Source organism: Eubalaena glacialis, chromosome 3 (genome assembly GCF_028564815.1).
Source record: "Eubalaena glacialis isolate mEubGla1 chromosome 3, mEubGla1.1.hap2.+ XY, whole genome shotgun sequence".
In the NCBI taxonomy this organism is placed as follows: Eukaryota; Metazoa; Chordata; class Mammalia; order Artiodactyla; family Balaenidae; genus Eubalaena; species Eubalaena glacialis.
The window spans coordinates 172,382,185-172,404,437 of record NC_083718.1 but is presented as its reverse complement, the minus strand read 5'-3'; the positions used below and the strand labels follow the sequence as shown (position 1 = coordinate 172,404,437).

The 22,253-nt window shown below is 36.0% G+C and overlaps 1 protein-coding gene across 21 annotated transcripts in view; it reads left to right on the top strand.

Moving 5' to 3' along the window:
* The window catches only part of EPB41 (erythrocyte membrane protein band 4.1), a 204,195-nt gene that overhangs the window by 143,358 nt on the left and 38,584 nt on the right, over positions 1–22,253 (top strand). For 7 of the 21 annotated variants that reach the window (XM_061184616.1, XM_061184625.1, XM_061184607.1 and 4 more), the window contains exons 13-16: positions 2,796–2,852; positions 4,051–4,113; positions 8,523–8,699; positions 10,480–10,530. In XM_061184616.1, coding sequence (XP_061040599.1) covers positions 2,796–2,852; positions 4,051–4,113; positions 8,523–8,699; positions 10,480–10,530 — 348 coding nt within the window. The remainder of the gene's footprint in view (positions 1–2,795; positions 2,853–4,050; positions 4,114–8,522; positions 8,700–10,479; positions 10,531–22,253) is intronic. The other 14 variants (XM_061184622.1, XM_061184610.1, XM_061184621.1 and 11 more) reach the window with 9 other exon arrangements.

The following is a 22,253-nucleotide window of genomic DNA, read 5'->3' as shown; positions in this document are numbered from 1 at the left end:
CCACAGTCACGGAACTTTGTTGAAAAATCACCAATTTAATTAGTAGATTTCCCAGGAGTAACAGTATCCGGACTGATCTTTTCTATGTTGATAAGCTTTTTAAAATACATTTAAGCAGTGATGGAGTTGAGCTGTCAGTTCAGATTTATTGAAGTAAATACGAGTCTCACTGTTGACAACAGGAATTAATAGAAGCAGACTTTATAAGAAAAATTACACTTTTATATGTCTGTTAAGAAATTTAAAACCATGTAAGACCTTGGTAAGTGCTCTCCCCTTGGCAGATGGATTAATCCTGTTCTTTTGGAGCCAGTTCAATATCTAGTTTACCTATAGAGCAGTGGCCAATCTGGCTCTGTTTTGACTGTACTAAAAAAAAAACAAAACTATTCAATATGACATATAGTTTTTACGGTCCTTTGAGACCAACTTGAGTCCAGAGTGAATGGTAGGTGTTTGCATTTTTGTATCTAGCTAAATGTGCATGACATTGACCACCAGGTTCAGTATCAACAGTGCCTTTTTAATGTTAGACTACTTCAGTTTTTAATGTTAGGGTAGCTCACCTGGCACTTTTGACTGTCCTTCCGTTTGTGATACTAACTGAAAAGTGTTAGATTACTGGAATTGGCAAGGGAATCTTTTTGGTGGCTAAGATTCCTTTGGCTTTCTGCTAACTTATTTGTTCTTTTGCCTATCTGACAGACATAAGTATCTTCAAGAATAGGTTCCCTTTGTTCTTGGGACCTCAGCAGAGTGGAGAGATCACTTCCTGTTATATGCTCACCATTTAAGTGCCAGTTGGGGGTCTTCTTGCCAGTTAATTCTATATAAATAAATTTTGAGATACTTGTATTGAGATCAGACTGAAAGCCACCTCTGATAACCTTCTGTTACCGTAATAGTAGTGACGGAGTTAAGGGTGACTCTGAGTTGATTTTATTTGTAGCAGTTAGAAAATAATTATGGAATTTGCCTGAAGCCGTATTTACTATATAAAGCAGCAGTAGTAATAAAGTAGCCTTGTAATTGTGGAAATCTCATTGCCTAATACTAAGTTGGTGCCAGATAGAGATAGCTTTTTGGCATCTTGAGTCATTTGACAAGACCTACTTTGCAGGTGTGGAGATAGTACCTTTCCTCATGTGCATCTTTATCTCCATTGATATTCTCTGTAGGAGCATAAATAGAACTACTGTTGCTACTTGGTCTCCATTCTTAGATTGAAGTAGAGGCTCTCAATTTCTTGCTGTTGGATTGCTAAGGACCCAAAGCAAGAAGTCATTATTCATTTAAACAAGTAATTTAAGCTTTACAAAATAATTGAAAACTTCCATTTGCTAAGCATTCACAACTCTATGAAGATATTATCTCCATTTTATCAATAAAAGACTTAAAACTCAGGTGAAATAACTTGTTAAGGGCCACACAGCAATAATCCCAGAATAATCCCAGTTATTTCTACTGGGATTCAGAGTAGAAATAACCCAAATTGTTAATTACCCCAGTAGTTAAAAGGACTGTAGCCAGATGTGCTTATGATTTGACAGTGTCACAAAGGTTGGTATCATCTTATGTTCTTTACATTCAGTCCTAGAGAAAACAGCACAATGACATTATATTCTGAGGTAATGCTGCCAAGTGTGATTAAAAAGAATGTGTCAAGGGAATTCCCTGGAGGTCCAGTGGTTATGACTCTGTGCTTTCACAGCTGAGGGCCCAGGTTTGATCCCTGGTTGGGGACCTAGGGTCCCGCAAGCTGCACAGCGGCCAGAAAAAGAAAAAAAAAAAAAAAAGAAAGAGTACATCAAAACCACAGATTAATGAGGTTCTGTAAAGAACGTAATGATACAGGGTGATTGACCCTTCATAAAAACATTTTTCTCATTTTGATATATCCAGTGCTTTAGGCATTGCTCACTCTATTATGCTTTCTCTTAACAGTCTTGGTTTTTAAATTTATGCTTACTCCATTTTGGGTATATAAAATGACTGCTGCTAAAGGTATTTCAAAGCCAGGCAGGAGGCCTTAGTTATTCTCTTCCTGTTCTTAAGGATGAATCTTTTCCATCCACCGAACACATGGGCTCCAACTCCCTGGAGAGGAGATTACAGTGTGTTGAATGTTGCAGCTGAGCCCTGTGTGTGCTTATTTATAAATCAGCCTTGGAAGTAATTGCATGCATCAGTAACAATTTAGATTGAGTCTATTTTGATGTGTTGTTGTCTAATAAACTCAAGGGTTAAACTTGCCTCCTTAAATATATTGATCAACTAACAAAATTTTTTGTATTTACCTGCTTGGTGTCATATGTGGTTTATTTTATGTGTGCTTTAAACTGTAAAGATTTTGTTTCTGTCATGTGTGTCATACATTGGTATCTTCATTTGTAAATTTGTTTTTATGTTATTTAAAATACCTCTGCATCATTTTTAAAAAGCAAAACAAAAACGTATGACTTTTTAAAGTCTAAATTATTATTTTTAATAAGTACTTTTTAATAAATAAGTATAAAAATGTTCTCTTCATCAATAGAATAATTACCTTAATTTTCTTTTTTGATCCTTTGGTTGTCCATATTACCTCTTCAGCTTTGAGAATGTGATGGTGAACTAACTGATTGCTTTTGAGAGCAGTGTCCTTCCCTGCAATACCCCCTGTAAGACTGCATCATGATGATTACATATCAGCTTATTTTACAAGCAGCCTAAAGATGCAGCTGATTTGGAAATGACGCTATTCATAGAAACCTACTAACCTGAAATGTTTTTACCACTTTATTTCTTAAATGTAGGTGGAAAAAACCCACATCGAGGTCACAGTACCCACCTCAAATGGTGACCAAACACAGGTTTGTGCCAATAGGCCACTTATTCCTTTTCCCCTCCCTCCCCAATTTTTTCTTCCCTCCCACTCCCTGCTCCTTAAAAAAAAATTATAAGCTGAAGGTTCAAAAAAACTTCAATGAGCCAATATTTTATCATTTTTCTTTCTTTTTTTAATAATGGCAAAACAGAAGCTTGCAGAAAAAACTGAAGATCTGATAAGAATGAGGAAGGTTAGCCATTTTTCACTTTCACAAAATCACTTTACCATCACCCATGCTGACTTTCAAAGTGCATTAAAAAGACAGTGATCCATTCTTTTCATTGATTTCTCTTAATCCGAAATTACTTTCAAATAGCAGGTATAGATATACACATGTTATGTATATATATGCATATACATATACACATATGTATACCAAAGAAATTATAATCCTATACTATATATTGAGAAATTTCATTAAAATAAACTTTCCAGTAGGAAAATATCTTTTAAACACAATGAAATAATTAGTGAAGGCCAAATCTATCCTTTATATTTAAACTTTATAAGAAATATTTCACAGTGGTACCATATGCTTGGAATCGTTGACAATATTTTATGCATATTTATTATGGAAACCATCATAGCAGCAACCCCCAGTATTGCTAATAATTATGGGTTTGGCTGTTCTGTGTCTCATTCTTCCCAACCATAGAGTAGGATGAATCAATTCTTACTGAATAGAGTATTGATTGACCATGTATAAAATGCCCTTAGATCTTTCTTATGGAAGATATTAGAGCTGTACGTACCTGCAGTATTACTAAGTTTGAAATAATGTCCAAAACGCTAAATAATGTTTTAAAGCATTTCCCTACTCCATGCAACACGGAGAGTCAAGGCTTCTTAAAGTCATGCATTTTAAGATAACCCTCAAACAGCTCAAAGAGGAACGTAAAGCAGCTTGTTATGTAAGAATCCAATGAAGCCAGGAGCACTGTCTATTTAAATAACATCGTCGCATTCTTCCATCATTCATGAAGAATGTCATCCATTTTCTAGTGGTAATCATGTCCTCTGTGTGTCCTTGTGGTTCTGTGACCATTTCATGTTGGCATATGCTGCGCTATGGACATTTAATTTTAAATATTTTTTTGGTTTGCCAATTTGCAGTTTTTTCGCGCAAGAACAACATTTTAATTTTTTATGCTTTTCTGTTTTTCCCTCTTTCATTTTCACAGAAAAAGAGAGAGAGACTAGATGGTGAAAACATTTATATCAGACATAGCAATTTAATGTTGGAGGTTTGTATGAACTTGAAGCTTATTTCAGTTGGTTGCCTGTAACCTTCTGCGTTCTTTGCTGATCCCCTTTCTTCTTTCTATGCTGCGTTTGGTTTTGCATGCCATTGCATGAGAGAATTTTAGGTTTAAAATGCTTTTGCATGTTGGTAAACATGAAGATATGCAACCATCTCTACTTCTGACTCTTTAGTTTCCATCTCTCATACTTATCTAAAAAATATATGATTGGGACTACCTCAGCATCCCATGGTTCCATTGTTTTACCCACTTTTAGAAAGAACTACATCACTGTTTAAAAGTTCCTTGAATTGTCCAAGAGTATAAACTCCTGTATGTTTCAAGCATCAAATTTATACAATTTTTTCATCTTCTGAATCAGGAGAATGTGGAAAAATAGGAGAAATGATCACAATTCAAAATGGACTTAAATTTTTGAGGATACCAAAAAATGACAGAAGAATAGTCAGGGGAAAAAAAAGTAAGATACAGGAAGGAAAGAAGGGAGGCTAGCATTTAATGAGTAGTTAGTATGATATAAGATAGTTTAATTATAGAACAAGCCTACGGGTATGGAATTTTTATTTTAAAGAGAAAGTTGAGGCTAAGAGAAATTAAGTAATTTCCTTGTGGTTATAGAGCTGGTAAATCAGTAAAGCTAGGATTTGTGTTAGGGTCCATCTAACTCTATTAAACTATACTTTTTTTTTTCCCATTCGGAAATAGCAACATACTGTGTGCTGTAGGAATTGTAAGGTCATTTTCCCATTGTATTCAATATCGGTCAGATTTTCACCAAGCCTATATTAGTATACTTTATCTAGTTTCAGGCTCCACACGGGATAAGGAAATATAAAACTAACTAGAAGATTAAAGGAACTCTGTGAGGAAAAATTAAGGAAATTGGAGTTATTCTGTGAAAAAACAGGCCATGTTTACACATCAGAAACTCTTACCTGGAAGCTAATGACCTAATTATCTTACAACTCCACTCAAGACAGAACCAAAAGAAATGGGTATAAATTCTGACATCAGGGATTTAACTCAAGTATAAAGGAAATGTAACTATATAGGAAGATGATAAATCGTTCTTGCCTTCAGAAAGCATCCAATGTAGGGAAAAATGGAAGAGAGAAACAATAAGTAAAAAAATACTGATAAAATGATTACAAGTTATTATAAAAGCTATGAAAGGGAAATAGTATGCTGTGCTAATAAAAAGGACCTGCTCTAAATAAGATGGACAGGGAAGTTGTCTATGAAGAGGTAACACTTAAGCTGAGACCTGAAAGATGAACATATGTAACGGCAAATATTATTAAAGGGGATGTTTGAAGAAACTTTTTTAGATAGAACTCTAATAGCATCCAGTAATTACTTAACGTCATCTATTCTTTGTCAATACATATATTTTGAGTGCCTGCTAGGTATAAGATACTTTGATAAAAATAAAAATTATGGCCAGTTTTCATTAATCATGTACTGTGTGGTAGGCACAATACCAAGTGTTTTATATATGTTTACCTCATGTAACATGAAGTTTTCTTAGGCTGGACCCTAGGATATTTCAGACTTGGTAACTAGATCTCTTTGCTTTAGCGCATAGCTGAAACTAGACCTGAATGGTTCCGCTTCTGAGATTAGGGAGAATAACAGGTATCAGTTGATCTCCTTATACTCAGCAATGTAACATCTCCCAATTCCAAACATGCCTATTTCTTGACTTGTCCATCTGTAATTCTGCCTCTTAACTGGAACCTGCAGTACCAATCATATATTTGTCCTTTGTTCAATGAGGTGTGTTATGGCTTCTGAGACTCACGAAGTCCTTGTGTGTGATACGTTTTCCCCAGTATTTCATTGACAGCCATGAGAGGGGATTTCTAAATAAGTGTGTGTTTGAAAATTAAAACTACTAACTATCTTTTGAGAATATTTTCTATTTAATTAAGTGTTTGGTTTGATTGCTGCTAAAATTATAGGATGATAGGCATCAGAAAGTGTCTAATCTGAAAACAGCCAAAGTAGTTTGGCTAACCATCATTCTCTAGTATTGTAAAAGTTTTTTCCCCCGCTTAGGGAAGTTCTCTCAAGTTATCTGTCACTCTAGCAGATTTTTTTTAAAGCATTCCCTCCTCCCCCTACTCCTACCCCACCCCCACTAATGCTTTGTTCTGGCACAAATAAGGTCGAGTTCATTTTTAGATCTACCGTTTCCTCCTCCATCTCCCAATGAGAACCTGTAGCAAGTGTCTGTGACAAATTCTATTTGGAACAGGTCCCTCTGAGATCTTAATTTAACTCTGTGCCCCCACAGGTTTCCAACAGAGCCAGCTAAGAAGGATGGAGAAAGCTCCCTCAGAAGCTGCTGATTTTATTGAAACATTTATTTTCTCAGGTTCCAAGCCAATCAAAAGCTAGGCAGGACAAGTAACAAATCACCACTCTTTTATAGTAAGAGGCTAATAACCCAGAGAGTTGTGGTTTTATCATAGCCTCTCTTGATCATTTTTTTTTTTTGCTCCATTCTCACCTTTAACCCTCCCAAATACGTTTAGTTCTTGGCCCAAACAGATTTGATTTTGTCAGGAGCTAGGTCACAGAGCCTTCCATGCCTGATGGGTCTCAGTTGTTCAGCCTACTACTGAGTCTTTGACCTTGTTCCTGCTTTTCTTTAGCTAGTAAACATGCTTTTCTTGCTTTCAGCTAGAACAAAAGTGCAAACAGTTGTTTCCCCATGGTGAAGCCCATATTCTTGAGCTATACTCACATTTCATCCCAGCAGGCAAGAGGTACTCTTATGGGGGAGCTACAGGATTGCCCTTTTTGGGTTAGTTTTCTCTTTGACTGATCTCAAAGCACATAAACATCATTCAGTCTTGCAAAAATAAAAAGAATAGGCTATTAAATGAATTTTCTGAATGAATATCTCCAGAATCAAAATTGTGTCATATGCCTCACTGATTCTTTTTCCTATACTGTTTTCTCTTTGACATTGCTTTTGAAAAAAATTTACTTAATTGCAGCCTATATTGCCCCAGGAAAAACTTTTAAAACAAATTTTTATTTAAATGAATTCCTTTCCCCCACCCCCAACACCAAATGAGGCTGTTTCCCACGGAGCCAAAAAAAAAAAAAAGACTAATCCCCACATTCACACAGCATATTAGGAGATATATTTAGTATTATGCTTTTCTTGGATACAGAGCTGGCTTGATATATAATAAACACAGAATTTTTAGCAGTCATCAAGTGACAGGCTCCCACATGTTTTGATTTCAAGCATAGATCTTTTGAGGTTTTTTTTGAAGAAATATGTTGGACCAAGAACATTTGAGTTTTTGTCTTCACGTTGTATTTCCCAGATCATTTCTGGCCAAGTCTCTTGAAAGTTGGTTTATGCCTCCTGTTACATAAACTTGAATGTTATTTCTCATATTATTTCCAGCTTTATTAGCCTAGTTTTGATCATTTCTCCCTGGAATATCGCCTGTGAGAGCTTCCCCCTAGTTGTCCAGTAGTCACATCTGCTGGAACAGTTTAGTTATTTTAAGTCGTCAGGGAGACATATAAGGTATATGACAAGTTCTTATGAAATCACTCCCCATCCATTGATGGTTACCGGAAGATGGTTTGAATGGTACTGAGGGATGAAGTGAAGCTGTCAGAAGCTGCAAAACTTAAGGCTTTTAGTGTGTGTGGATAGTATTGACAAAGAAAAAAAAAATCCATTATATTATATACCCCTGAGTAATTATTCAGAGATAGTAACCACTTGCTCTGGAGGCTTGAGCCAGGAATTTCAGTAATAAATTTTTGTATCGAGAAAGGGCTATTCCTGTTTACCAAAACCCAGCAACAGTCACCTAGTGATAAGAAAGCAAAACTATCTCCAGGTAGAAATAGAGGGATACTGTACAGTTGCAACTCACCAAGGCAAGGCAACCCATGGTGGGAGTTGAATCTTTCACCATGTCCTTCGTTTAACAGTTTCTCCTCTATTGCTATCTCCATCCTGCCTGAGCTGAGCCTAAATCAGTCCCTATCAAGCTGAGGCTAATTGAGTTGTGGGATTACCTGCTTGGGATGAGGAGTTGGAGATCTAGTGCTGTGTCGTAATGGGAAGAAGAGTTGTAAAATTAAGGAGTGAGCTCTTTATAGGTTATATAACTGCTAAGAGCTATAGGGTTACGATGCTTCACTGCTTCCAAGAAAAGCACTGTGTTAAAAAAAAAAAAAGCAAATATACCATGTTGTATATTTATAATTTGAATGTAATTTATGGATTAATAACATCTATCCTGGATGCGATGTATTTTCTACCAGTGCCCATAGTCTATGATGGGCTCCCCTTGGTGTTGTTTTTTCCCCTGAATATTTATTGTTTTGCATCTTTGTCCTTTCAACTATAGGATTTAGACAAAAGTCAAGAAGAGATCAAAAAACATCATGCCAGCATCAGTGAGCTGAAAAAGAACTTCATGGAATCTGTACCAGAACCACGGCCTAGTGAATGGGATAAACGCTTATCCACTCACTCTCCCTTTCGAACAGTTAACATCAATGGGCAAATCCCTACAGGAGAAGGAGTGAGTACTTTGTCCATGTGACCAATTGTGAGAATGAGTGAGATAAATGCTTTTGTATATTGATAATCTGTATCTGAAAGTTTAGAGCTGAAATTTAGCTTTGGTGTCTTACCAATTCATTCCAGCTTTAAAGCATTCATAATCAAACACTTGTTTTAAGTCATATGGACTACTCAGTCCAATTATGGGGGCCATTTGGAGCTACTAGTCGATGACTGGGCCCTGAGAACTGTCTCTGCAGCTGCATGCTTCTGCCTAGTGTATGTTTACAAACTGACCATAAGCCAGTGGAACTTTATGTTCAAACTGTGCCTTCAAGGACCAGAGAGATTACTAAATTTAGTAAGGTCAAAATTTGGAAAGGGATAGGCATTTTTTAAAAACTTTGTTTGAACATTTGCACAACTTAGAAATGTCTGGAATTGTTGACCACAATTATGTAATAAACCAAGGAGACCTCAGCCAGAGAATGCAGAATACCAAGTATTAATGATTGTATTTCAGTTTTAGAAGAACTACTGATGATTTATTTTATCTTTATGAGTAACATCAAGCTTTTAATACACTGTTTTATAAGATAGTCACAATTAGAGGAAGAGATACCTTTTAGAGACTGTTCTTTTTCTATTATTGTTGTCATTACCTATTTTAGAGATCCCACACCTGAATCCGTGTAATGAGAATATCTTAAAAGTTACCTTGAGCACATATTCAAAAAGTCTTTACTTAACCTTTACCCTATACAGGTTAAGTATGTATATAAATAGTCACAGTGACTCAATAAGAGAGTGTAATGATTTTAAAATTATATGCTTGTTTCCTCCCAAAACAATAGCAATTCTAGTTAAGAAAGGTAAAGTGATGTCTTAATAATTTTTTAAAAATTTGTTTTTATATTCAGAGTTCATGGTAAACTATCCAACTTACTGTTTAGTTTCTGGAACTGGAGAAGATAATAAAAGTTGGTTCACAAAGGATACATTTTATATTTTTCAAAACGTGATTAAAATTGGCTAACAATTCTCCAAATAGAGTTGAACCAGCTTCACCAAGAAGGCTGGAGAATTCCTGAATGATGGGCAGGGAGAGAGAGTTACCAGGGTTGATAGGATGCAGTTGTTCTTTTTCACTGTCCTCTCAGCCTCCACTCTCTGGTCTAAGTGGACATTAGTTCTGTATCCCAAATCTGGAGCATATGCCCTGAACTGAGACAGTGACTGCTTTCTATAAGTCTATGGCTCCCTGATAAAGCACTTGTTGCTACCTCGCCTGGCTAACCCTATCTACAAACCATAACTGCATATTTTCTAGAAGTTTTCTTTTTGATTCTGTGCAAGTAATAAAAGATGCTCAGCTACTTTGGAGAAGTAACTTAGTACCCTCTTGGATGAGGTTTGGTAAATTTGAACCAGTCTCCATTTCCAGAAAATATCTTGTGTCATAATAGAAACCCTTCAGAAACCATCTCAGGGCTAGTTTTGGGAACGGCTGTTTCATTCTGTGGACTTTAAAGAAATGACTTTTATAAATTAAATTAGATCAATAGGGAGTACTTTAGCTCTAGGGTTATGATATTACCCCTCTAAATGAATAATGCAATAAGTAAGAACTATATTGTGATAACCTTTTATATAGGATAATTCTACTTCCTGGCATATCTTACTTTTTCTTTAATAATTAGGACAATATTTTTGTTCTCTGGGGATACCTCTGCCACCTTTGACAGCATTGTTGTTGCATTGCAAGGCAACTGAATTTTATATAATTTGTGTACGACCAGGTGAAGAAAACCTCTGTCCTTCCCTCGGAAAGAAAGGTTGGTGGGCCAGAGGTAATGCTGCTGTTATGACTTGTGCTTCTCAATCAGAATTTGCTCTTGTCATGGCACTAAGCAGATAATTCCCCCAGAACTGATCAGCAGCTGCTCAGTGATTTTTTTTTTCTTTTGGCTATACTAGTAAATTCACACTCACCGCCTTTTGACCTAACACATAACATTTTCGCTGCTGCATTTTGCAGCTTTCAATTTGCTTATTTCGGCGCATGGCTGGTTGAAAAGCTGCATGAAGATATAAATATGTATTCGGAGAGAAAAACGAATTTAATTGTACCCTATTCTTTTTATGTTGTCTTTCTTCTCCCCCTTATTTTCTTTTAAAAATCATTATAATTTTGCATCCTTTCTTTTCCTTTTTTCCTTTTTTTGCTGACCAGTCCCCCAGCTACTTTCTCCCTGATACATATCACTTAGGGGTGTGCAAAGAACCAGTGTTGAACTTCCAAACAAATCAGAGAAGGCTGGCTCAACTAAGAGAACTTAGAGCCAAGTTTTTCCTTTCATAGAAAACATCTGTCTTGACTGGATGGCAGAGTACAGAAATTGCCAGGGGAGAAAAATTTCTCAATTGGACAACTGGAAAAAAATAATTTTCCTTAAAAGTATCAAAACTATTTGCTTAATGTGTTGTATAAACCTTCATGATGGTCGTTATTATTATTTTAAATCATGATTCTGAAGGGGGGAGGGAGTTTGTAATTGTTGAGATTTGTGGGAGTTTGGTTTATGGTTTTTGGTTTTTTTTTTCTGGTAGACCTTGGAGGCTCATATAAACTTTTATACTTTCGTTTTTCTTTTGCAGTCTTAGAAATGTATAGGATTAGGATTTTTATTCCCTTGAGCAAAATCTAATTGCCATACTGAATGAACTGTTGCAGTTTTCTAAGTCCATATGAAGAGATATGAGGATAACATTTTATATTCTGCCATTCTATTTGTAATAAAAGTAACTTTTCTGATGGCAAGAAGAATGCTTCATTATTGGCTTTGCCCAATTGATCTAAGAAAAATTGGCAGCACCAAAGCAATGAGAAATGACCGAAAATTTGTGTGAATATCCTTAAAGGAGGAATAAATACTATAACTAAGGAAGTCCAGTGATTCCTTGAACTTTGAGGACTTCTACTCTTCATTCATTCATTCAATTACCTATTGAGTACCCTACTGTGTTATAGAAACTTTGCCAGTGTAATTGCCAAAGTAAAGTAAAATACAGTGTCCAAAAGATCTTCCCAAATCCTTTGCACATCCCCAAGTATCATTTTTGAGCATTTTCCATCTGTCATTTTGTTCATCTTTCTCTGTCTTTCTTGATCTTCTACCGTGAAAGCAGACACAGGAACGTGCTCTGTTAGTGCAGGATGAAGAGAAAATTAAAAGGCAAGAGAGATCTACTGAAAGCGCCTTGCCCCAGCAAGAAAATGAAGAAATTCTTCCCAAGGTTTCTATTCCAATCCCTGAGGATCACAAGTTTCTCAAAAAGTGCCACCTCTACTCTAGTACTTTTTCATCTCCTCGTATTCCTTTTGTGATGTCTCTTCTCGTGGTTCTTGCATTGGCTGTCTGGTGGTTGGTCTTTCTGTGATCGGAAAACAGGGTGCTCATCTGAAATGTCAAGACTAAAACCATTGAACTTTGTTGTTCGCTTCTCCTGTGTTATCTCCTGTGTGATGCCCTCTGATCTTGACAGTTCACTGTCCTAGGGGAGAACCTGTGATCATTTTTCTGTCAATAAAATGTTACTCTTTGTAGAATATATATCATGGGGTACAAAGGAGTAGCAATGGATTGCTCAAGCCAGTTTTCCTCACCAAAGTTTAACAAGTTTAGGCAAATCTGATTTAAGCATATGGCAGGTTAGTACTTTCCCCAAAAGCTTTAACTCTTTTATCCTGCATGTTCTTATTGTTCACTGTTGCTATGTCCTCCTCTCCGGTGTTTCACAGAAAGCAGGATATCCTGTAGAAACATTTGATGGAATATTTTCCTAATCTTCGATAGTTATTTGTGGGGCATGGGATCTGTAGTTTAAGAAAAAAATTCAAGTTGCTAACCTTTCAAAAGCCTTAAAATGATACATTTTAATCTGTGAATCTATAACCACTCCTTTTCTTGAGATATCAAACCAATATATACAAAGCCTTTTTTGGAAAAGGGCTTTTGACTTCTGTGGCCTTCTTATGTGTATTTCTGAGACGTACAGGGACAAACAACTTTATCCTGCCTGGTGTATAGAAGAGATCTGCAAAGGTTAAATGCATTTTTCACAAGTATAATGTTGATGGTTTAAGGAAAATGGTGCTGGTGCCCTTTAGCCTCCAGCCAGGGCTGAATTTTCCAGACTACTCTGCCCATCTTTAAAAGTCCTGGAATAACAAATTTCTTTAAGGTCTGTACATAAACATACCCTTCTCTGAATTAAAATACTGTGTTACTTCTTTATGAGTTAAGTAATTATATTGCTAGAAGCAATATTTAGCCATTATGATAGCTTAAAATAGATATCGATATATTTTGTTTTTCTGATAGACTTTGGACTTGTTTATTCTTACATGTGTGTTGAAATCAATTGTTTTTCATTGATGGCCTTGTGAGCTAAGGTTCTGTCGTGACAAGTATGTGTCTTCTGTTTGCATGTTGATTTTTAAGGCTTACCTGAAGTAAATATGCGTGTGCTCTCTCTTCACAACACAACTCGGATACCTAACCTGTTGTTTTTTTTTTCCCCTCAGTATTAATGAAATCTTGCATGTAGCTTGCTTTTTATGGCGCTTGAATGTACCAATATGGATGATTTGGTTAATGTTGTCTCAAATATTTGTTTTGAAATCTGAGTTCATAGAGTTATCAAACTGAGATTATTGCACTTTACTTCTCAGCACTTCCAGCTGATGTAACTTCTAAACAAGACTTTTTGTTTTTAAGATGACGGTGTCTTAGAGCAAAAAAAGAGAACCCTAAAGCCAAGAATCTTTTGTCCTTCAACACCCACTATTATTATTCTATCTTCTCTGGAGACATGTAGAAATAATTCTCTGGTATTTCCTGAAAACTGCTACTCTGTTATTATAGGCTATCCAAAAAGATGGGAAAGAAGTGAGAAGCAGGTTAAAATTTTAAATCTGGTATGAGTATATCTTTCATGTCACAGGCTATGTCTGTTTATAAGAAATATTTTGTAATTAAGCATATTTATTGATTCACTCATAATAAGAAAAAAGAGACCTCAAATTAACCTGAAATATTGCAGACCATTCTTTAACACAGAAAGTGATCATCATCAGTACTCCCCTTTATCTGTGAAATAGAGATATGAGAGCTTTCCTTATGAAATAACAGAACTATGGCATTGTTAGATTCTTTTGAATTTTTTTCAAGAAACTAAAAAGGAAATAATCTTAGGATTTTGTTGATACTTTTATAACTGTTTCAGATTATATTTCCAGTTTTCATCCATGTACATAGCATTTTATTAATTATTATTGTAAATGTCCCCTTGAGTTTTGTTTCCCTTTGTATTGGAGTTATTTCAAGTCCATTAAAAGTCTAGTGTAAGCCAACAATACTTTTCGGTTTTCTGAAGTGCAGCAGGAGCCCTCAGAGGTCCTTACTGATGATCAAAGGAGAGGCCCTTTCTTCTGTTAATAGGGTGAGAATGGTTGAGAGGGGAAGGGCTGATACTTTGCATTGGACTAATAAGCTGGCCAATGCAGGCTCAAAAGATATGCCCATCACAGTTATCAGAGGAAAAATATTTTACACTGCTGCCAATATGTATAACATAAAGCTGTAAATAGTCTTGGTTTCCCTCTCACATCTCATTTCATTCTTGGTACCAGAGACAGATCCAAATAACTGTGTGTTGGTTTTACCCTGGTTCAGCTTCTTAACAGCAGGTTGATGAGTGAAAAACAATTTGGACTAAAGGTATCATTACAGACCAGTAAAAAGTCTGGGGTTTTTGCCTTGGTTTTGCTATTAGTCATTTCTACGGTGACTTTGAGAAGTTCACTTAACTACTTGGTGCCCAGATTTCCACCTAGTAACGTAGAGACAAACCTACCTCATGAGAATGAATCTGTAACATGTTCCAGGAACCAGAAGCTCTGGTTGTCATTAAATTCTTGGTCTTTTGGGGACTGGAAATTAAAAAAACAAACACATTAACTTCCTGGATTTTTTAAAAAAGAAGTAAGCAGTTAAATAACTGTGTTGATTTCCATCTACTCTGTATTGATATTTGACCAAACACTTAAAACTACTAAAGTTAAAAATTCCTTGTACTCTTAAGCAATTCATCTTACCCATATGGTATTTTAGAGTGGACCATACTGGAAGATAAATCCAGCCTCTATATTTTGGACCTATCTTTTAGCCATATTCTTATGCTAATGCATGGATTATGAAGGAGATTCAGTTTGCATGGGTCAATTCTACTACTTGTTTATATCTTTGGTAAAAGTTTTGAAGGGAGAAGATATTGACTCTGTTGACTAACATGAGACTAGTGATTATCTGTGGACTAGATTTCGTTGCCATCCTAGATCCTAGTACATTTCTTTCTATTAAATATTATTGTAAGTTTTACTCTGAAATTTCTGTGGATATAAGCCAATTCACTTCTTCCTACATTCCTAAGTCACTACTGTAGTATTTCCTATAGAAAAGCATATAAGACATCCTACACATTAGAGGTTTGGTTATTTTTTGAAGGCATTACCAATCAAAATTTATATTTAGGCTTTACCTAGTGATCATGTATTTACAAAAGGAAGACAAAATTCAAAAATAATATGAGACACTTTCTCATTGTTGCTTTTTTCTTGCCAAGAGTATTGAGCATAGTAAAGATATATAGAACTTTTCTACCAAGTTTCCTTCTCTTCTGTTCGTCTTCATAGAAATTATAAAATCCCAAACTTTTTTACAGCATTCTCTATCACATTGCGGAAGACTATTATATTGTTTCTATTACACATAGAAGTTTTGCTTTTTTTCACTGCACTCAAACGAGCCCTGTTGCTTGTAATTTTGGTAGTAGAAATGGAGACAACTCCTTATTCTTATCTGTGGGATAGCTCCATCTGCCTCCTCTACACTGTAGGGAATAGTATCAGTAAGCCTGGCTCATTTCTGCTGCTGTTATCCCTCATGCCCTTGGATCTCCTTTTTACTGCATCAGAACATGATGCAAAAAGAAACATGTTGGTTTGGACCTTAGGAATGGACACCTGAAATGGTTAAGAAGTTGTTGTTAAAGTAAGAAAGCCATATAAAGTTAGGCTGGAACAGGAAGAGGGGTAGCTGTGATCAGCAATTACAAATTCATGGAGTATTTCATTTTGTAAACGAAATTCCTTTCATACTAGAACTTGAAAAATAAAGAGAAGAGAAAGTAGAGTAGTTTATTACTCCCACAGATCAGAAATAAAGGCTGAAAGCTAAATAACTTTAATAATAGCCTAACCAAATGTACGGATGACAGATTGTTGAGGAAACATCTACGTTAGGAATGCTTTTCTAATCTTTTGTGATTGATATCCTAGAGGGTAGCCCTCCCCTTTATCATAGTCAAAATCCTGTTTGGGGTAAATAACAGAATAAATCTAATCTTAAAGATTAAAGGAGGTGGGAAGGCATAGAGTTCCAACTATCTTTTCAGGTCCCCCAAATCAATAAAGGATGCAGTTTAGTTCTGTCTCTTTAAAGAAGAGTCTCCATATGTATAGAATCCTATCTCAACAAAACACAGAGAATAAGAATTAAAGGAAAAACATGGTTACTGCTATCCATTCTTTATTCATTGCCCTCTAGGGCAATCAATGTATTGCAGGGATGGGTTGCAAAGAGGCAGCATTATCAGAATTTTAGTATTGGATAGGCCCCCAATCCACCTCCTCTCCCCTCCAATGCTTGATTCTTCTGTACAGTATCATTTAGAGATTCAGAGACCAAGTGGTCTCCCAGCCTGTGATTAAACATCTCCCAAGATATAGCACATTATGTCTTTCGACATGCCAGATTTTTAGATATTAATCATTCATGTATTAAGTCAAAGTCTGTTTCCCTGTAGCTTTCACTTCTTGGTTCTAAATGGAGGCATTCTGAAGAATTTTCTATCTTCCACATTATAAGGTCTTCACCATGGTTAAAAGTAACTCTCACGTTGCAATTAGTCACAGTTCTTGCCCTCAGATAACTTACCATCTGATATCCAGTTCTGTCCCAGTCTCCCTCCTAGCATGTTATCCTTCTGCTTTCTTCCTTTCTTTTTCTAGCTTTTCTTGTTTTATCAGCTCTTTTTCTTTCTGGCTCCGTTGCCCATTGGTTGCTTCCCTATGGTTTATTCAGTTTTATGTCCCTACCCAATGACTTGCCCTCTCTAAAAGAACATTTTGGAATTCCTGGAAATCCTAGCTTCTTCATAGGTCACACAGGCACTTGGGGTTTTTTGTTTGTTTTTTAGATAAAGGAGTTGGGGGAGGGGGTGGGATAGTTTTATAGCTTTGGAAACTTCTTGTAGCCCAGAATCTGTTGACAAGATTGTATTGCCATTATATCCTGAAGCAGCATACCACCAGAGCCTGCATTCTAACTTTGCTTGCCTTCTCTGACAGCCTGGCTAACCTTTACATCCTCTATGATAGCCCCCACGTGATTTGAGTTATACCACTTTGATATGATACAGTTATGGAAACTTACTTTCTGTTTAACATTCTGATTTTGACTTAGAGCCCCACTAGAAAAAGTGATATTAAAAATTTGAAATGTTAATCCATCTCTTTTAGTTTTGCCTGTCTCCTCAAAACTGTGAGATTCTCAGAGGTGTGAAGCCTTGTTTTATCTATCTTTGTTTGCCAAAGATACCTTTGTATCTCAGATATATAATGAATAATTAATATTTGTTAAATTGAATTAAAGAATTAGTAACATGGTAATGGATAAAGTCTAACTTTTCACTTAGAATCTCTTGTATTAGGACACAAGTTTGTGCCAAAGTAATCACCCCATGCCCTATCAGTACATGCAGGTAGCCCAAAAAACCCATATACGGCCTGGAAGCCAGTGCCTCTCCTATTAATCCTGTAGTATGGTCCTTGGTTTATTCAAAGAATCTACGTATACTTCTACGATAGGTGTCAGTCTCTCTTGTTAATGTCTTGTAATTTGATTCAATTAAAAGCTCTTATCCATTTACCACAGTAATAATCAACTGTTTTCACTATAGAATGTATTATCGAGACCAGGGTACGTGTTTATATGTGTAAATACATCTTGGAGTGTGATATCATGAAGAGAACCTGTTATTTGACTTTTTGCGTTTATCTAAAATACATTTCAGAGAGCAGTTTGATACATTTGTCTTGTGTTTTATATGATATAAAAACACCAAAAAGGGACTTCCCTGGTGACTCAGTGGTTAAGAATCCGCCTGCCAATGCAGGGCACATGGGTTCAAGCCCTAGTCCAGGAAGATCCCACATGCCGCGGAGCAACCAAGCCCGTGCGCCACAACTACTGAACCCACGCACCACAACTACTGAAGCCCGCGCACCTAGAGCCCATGCTCTGCAACGAAGAGCAGCCCCACGCTTACTGCAACTAGAGAAAGCCCGCGTGCAGCAACAAAGACCCAATGCAGCCAAAAATAAATAAATTAATTAAAAAATAATTAAAAAAAAAAAAAAAAAAACACCAAATGTATCAAACTCTTGTGGTATCAAGAGTTTTGTATGTCAGATAGACCAGGGGTTGACAAACTTTTTCTGTAAAGGACCAGATAATAACTATTTTAGCCTTTGCAGTCCATATAGTCTCTGTCAAAAGTACTCAACGTTGCCATTGTAGAGTGAAAGCAGCATTGACAATAAATAAACAAACATGAATATGTTCCAGTCAAACTTTATTTGTGGACACTGAAATCTGAGTTTCATATAATTTGTATGTGTCACTAAATATTTTTCTATTTCTTTCCCAACCATTTAAAAATGTAAAACCATTCTTAGCTCATAGCCGTACAGAAGCAAGGAAAGGGCTGGATTTGGCTGCTGGCTGTAGGCTGCTGACCCCCCACATAGGTCTAGAGAGACAGAGAACTGATCAGTTAGATTTTCTGCCTTTGTACTGTTTCGAAGAGTTGTAGTCACAATCTTAACATCTTCATTCAGTGTTGAAGTATTTTTGGTCTTGTTTAGGGTTAGAAATGGAAAACAAAAGACAAGGCACTCATTCCTATTTATCTGGCAGCCAGGGTACACCTGAACGATAACCTAAAATATCTTTACCACCACAACACGCCTGCCTCTGTCAGTTTCCAAATTGTTCTGTGTTAACTGTGCTCTTAACATGTTCAGCGACAAATCCAGCTAACCCCTTTGTTTTTTTTGGTTTTTAAGGGTCTGCCTCTATCTCCCCCTAAGGAATAAAGAAACAATTCCCAAATTCACCTTCTCTTTAGCCGGGTTTTAGAGATATCTAATGAACATCGTAAAGAAAGTGAAATGATTTTCACTGTAAATTTTTGGTACACCATAGTGTATAAATTTAAGGTTGGGTATCTAAGGGAAACATTTTAGAAGGCTTCCTCTTTCAAAATAAAGATTTCTCTGGGAGGAGTTCCCTACTTCAGGGCTGATTTGGGCAGTATTTACCAAGAAGTCAGAATAAAATAAAGTTATGTACTTTCGGAGGTGTCTTTGCTCCCTAGTTGACTGTTGTGTTCTGAAGGATTCCTTGATCTGTAATTAGCTTTGGGAGGTGCTTTCTAACACATTCCTAAATCTATGTTCCTTTCCCCCTGGTCCAGGATCCTTTAGCTATGATACATGGTTGAATAAATTGTTTATCCATTAGCAGTTGAGCAAGATATTTAAGCCTAAAGAAATCTGCTAAGAACTTCTCTTTTTGGAACATTTTCTTTGATATTTTTCTCATGTTATTTGCTTTGTTAATATGTAAAATTATTACGAATAAATCTTATTGCAAATCTGATTCTGGTTGCTACTAATCATTAAGGAAATGAGTCAGTAATGCTGCACATAGACAGACCCACTACCAAAAAAGGGGGGGAAGGAACCTCTGCTTCAGCAGATCAGCAAGAGATATTGTCAGCCAGTCTTTCTAGAAAAATTCTCTTGTTTTTCCCATATTTTCACTCTTCTGTGTGGCCCAGTAATTGTCTTACGCTCAGTCCTAAAACAGAGATAACTTATTCACATGCATTCACTTCTGAGAGTATTAATGTTTTAAATCAGCTTTGGAACTATTTGACTTATTTATACGAAGTTTTAAAAATAATTTTTTTCTAACCCACTTAATCAGTCACTACAACACATGTAATTGTCACATCTGTTAGAAGCATTTTTAATATGCTGAATTTGTCTTTTTTTGTTGTTTTTTGTTTTAAAAAGAAGCACTCTACAAATTAGTAGTTATTAATGCCTCTCTGATCATATTGAAGAGTGAGGATGGAGTGGGTGTGGATATGCGGGCATGAGGAGAGCTGCTCCTATAATGTGGAATTAACAGAAGGTCCACTGCTTAATCTCTTACTTCACCTTGGTGAACCTTATCTCTTATCTTACTCTCACAGTTCTAGATTCTATTGTATCATCCAGGTGATTACTTAAAACCAACACTCCACATTTTGAAGTGGTCTATTTACTAGCACAAAGTATGTACCTTGTTGCCATGTCTGAGTAATACAAAATTTTGTAGTGTTTCTCCAAAGCCACTTTCCTTTTAGGAATTTATTGGAAGTGTTAACATGGAAAACCATTTCACTATTATAGGAAATTTTGGGAAGAGAAGACACAGCTTATTAATATATAGTCATCGTTTTCTGTTGTATATAGTTCTGTGGAATCAAGGTGCTATTTTCTAGATATCAAATTGGGGTATAATATTTTCCTTAAGTGCTTATTATGGCTTTAATCATTTTTGGAATTGGGACTTCTGAGAAATCCTGCCAAGTGTATTTAATTGTGTTCCATACTAAATGATCAGAGTTTTTGTGCTGGTTATAGCCCCTTCCTTTCCATCTCCATCTCTTCAACTCAACCCTTCTTAGTATAATGAAATAAACTTGACTGGTCATGTCTGGTCTCCTAGACATGTTTAGTATAACTTTTCATATATGCTCAATCACTTTGATTTGTATAGCTCTATTCAGGTTTGAGAACACTCATTTGATCTGTGGAGTCCTTGCTGGTGAGTGCAGTGTTAAGGCAAAATTTTCTATTATTTAATAGTTAAAATTTTGCATCAGGCACTGATTTTACAGCTGTTTGCTTTTTCATTCACCTATTCTGGGGATAATCTAATAACAGCACTATTTAGGAAATGATGAAAACTATGTTTGAAGGATAATTGTCATTGGCAAATTCCATTTGCTGGCATTTGTAAAAGGCTGCATTATAGAATGATTTTGATTTTCCTACAATAGGCAATTTTACCAACCGTAATTTAATAAAGGCCAGCGTCTTCCTAAGTAATCTCCTTTATCCAGATGTAATTTTTATATGCCAGAGAATAGCAATGGACAATGAAAATGACTCAAGTTTTGTGGAGAAGCTAGTGAGCACTATAAAGATGTACTTCTAGCCAGGGACCAGTAGCATACCAACTTTATTTAAAAAAAAAAAAAAAAAAGTAGGGGAAGATACAGCCAAGAGAGAAAATTTAGACTGAAGAGAAATGTATTGCATGATTAAGAATGACACACTAGAGAGGAAAGATAGAATTTTAAAATCGTTTTTTGCTAGCCACGTGGTTACTCTGTTGTTAGTTTATCCCCATCTTGAGCATTTGTGATTCTAATGTCCTTTTCTAAACTGCCAGTTGGCCTGAGTTTTCCACCGAAAGTGTATCAAAACTATTATTTATGAAGGTTTTGGGGGTGGAGGGGCCAGAGGATGTTTTTCTTTTCGGTAATTTTTGTTCTTTCTTCATTTGTTTCCTTTTTCGGCTGAAGAATGGGCTACTGCTGCTTGACCTGTCATCTTTATGTGCTGTTTACACATGGCTTTTACAAAAGAAGCCATTACCACATCTGATTTATCTCTTATTGCAAGTGCCCCTTTAAAAGCATTTGTTTTAACTTAACAAATTAAAAAACAAACAAACAAAAATCACCAGGTTAGCGTTATTTTATAACCAAGGGAAACACCGATATTATTAATTTTTCAAAATAGGAATAAGATTACAAATATCGATAATATAGTAAATGTATAAAGACATGTGTTTCGTTTTTTAGAGCTTTTTCCCAAGGCACTTAAAGCCATTCTTTGCTGAGACATAAACTTGCCTTGTTTTGTTAGAGAGAAGTATGTGGAAACAAAGCACTCGCAATTAACTGATCTTATCAGGATTGGAGTCTACTACATTTTTTAGTTTGCATGTTGCAGACCATTTGGGGGTATTATTTAAATACATCTTGATAATTTAAGTGACTGTAATATTTATTGTTTACTTTAGTTAAGAACCAGGAGCTGGACTCTTCTGCTGGGTGTCTTCCTTCTGTGCTTAGCAAGATAACATCGATTCCTGCTGGTTCTGTGGGCATTTGCAGTACAAAGCATTTCTTACGGGGTTTGCAAAGCAAGGGTAATGTGCTCTCTGGGTGTATGTGTGTCTGTGCACACCCCTCCCCCTTAATCCCACTGCCACCTTCTGCTCACTCTTTTTTTCTTATCAAAACTTATTTTTTTTAATCAAAA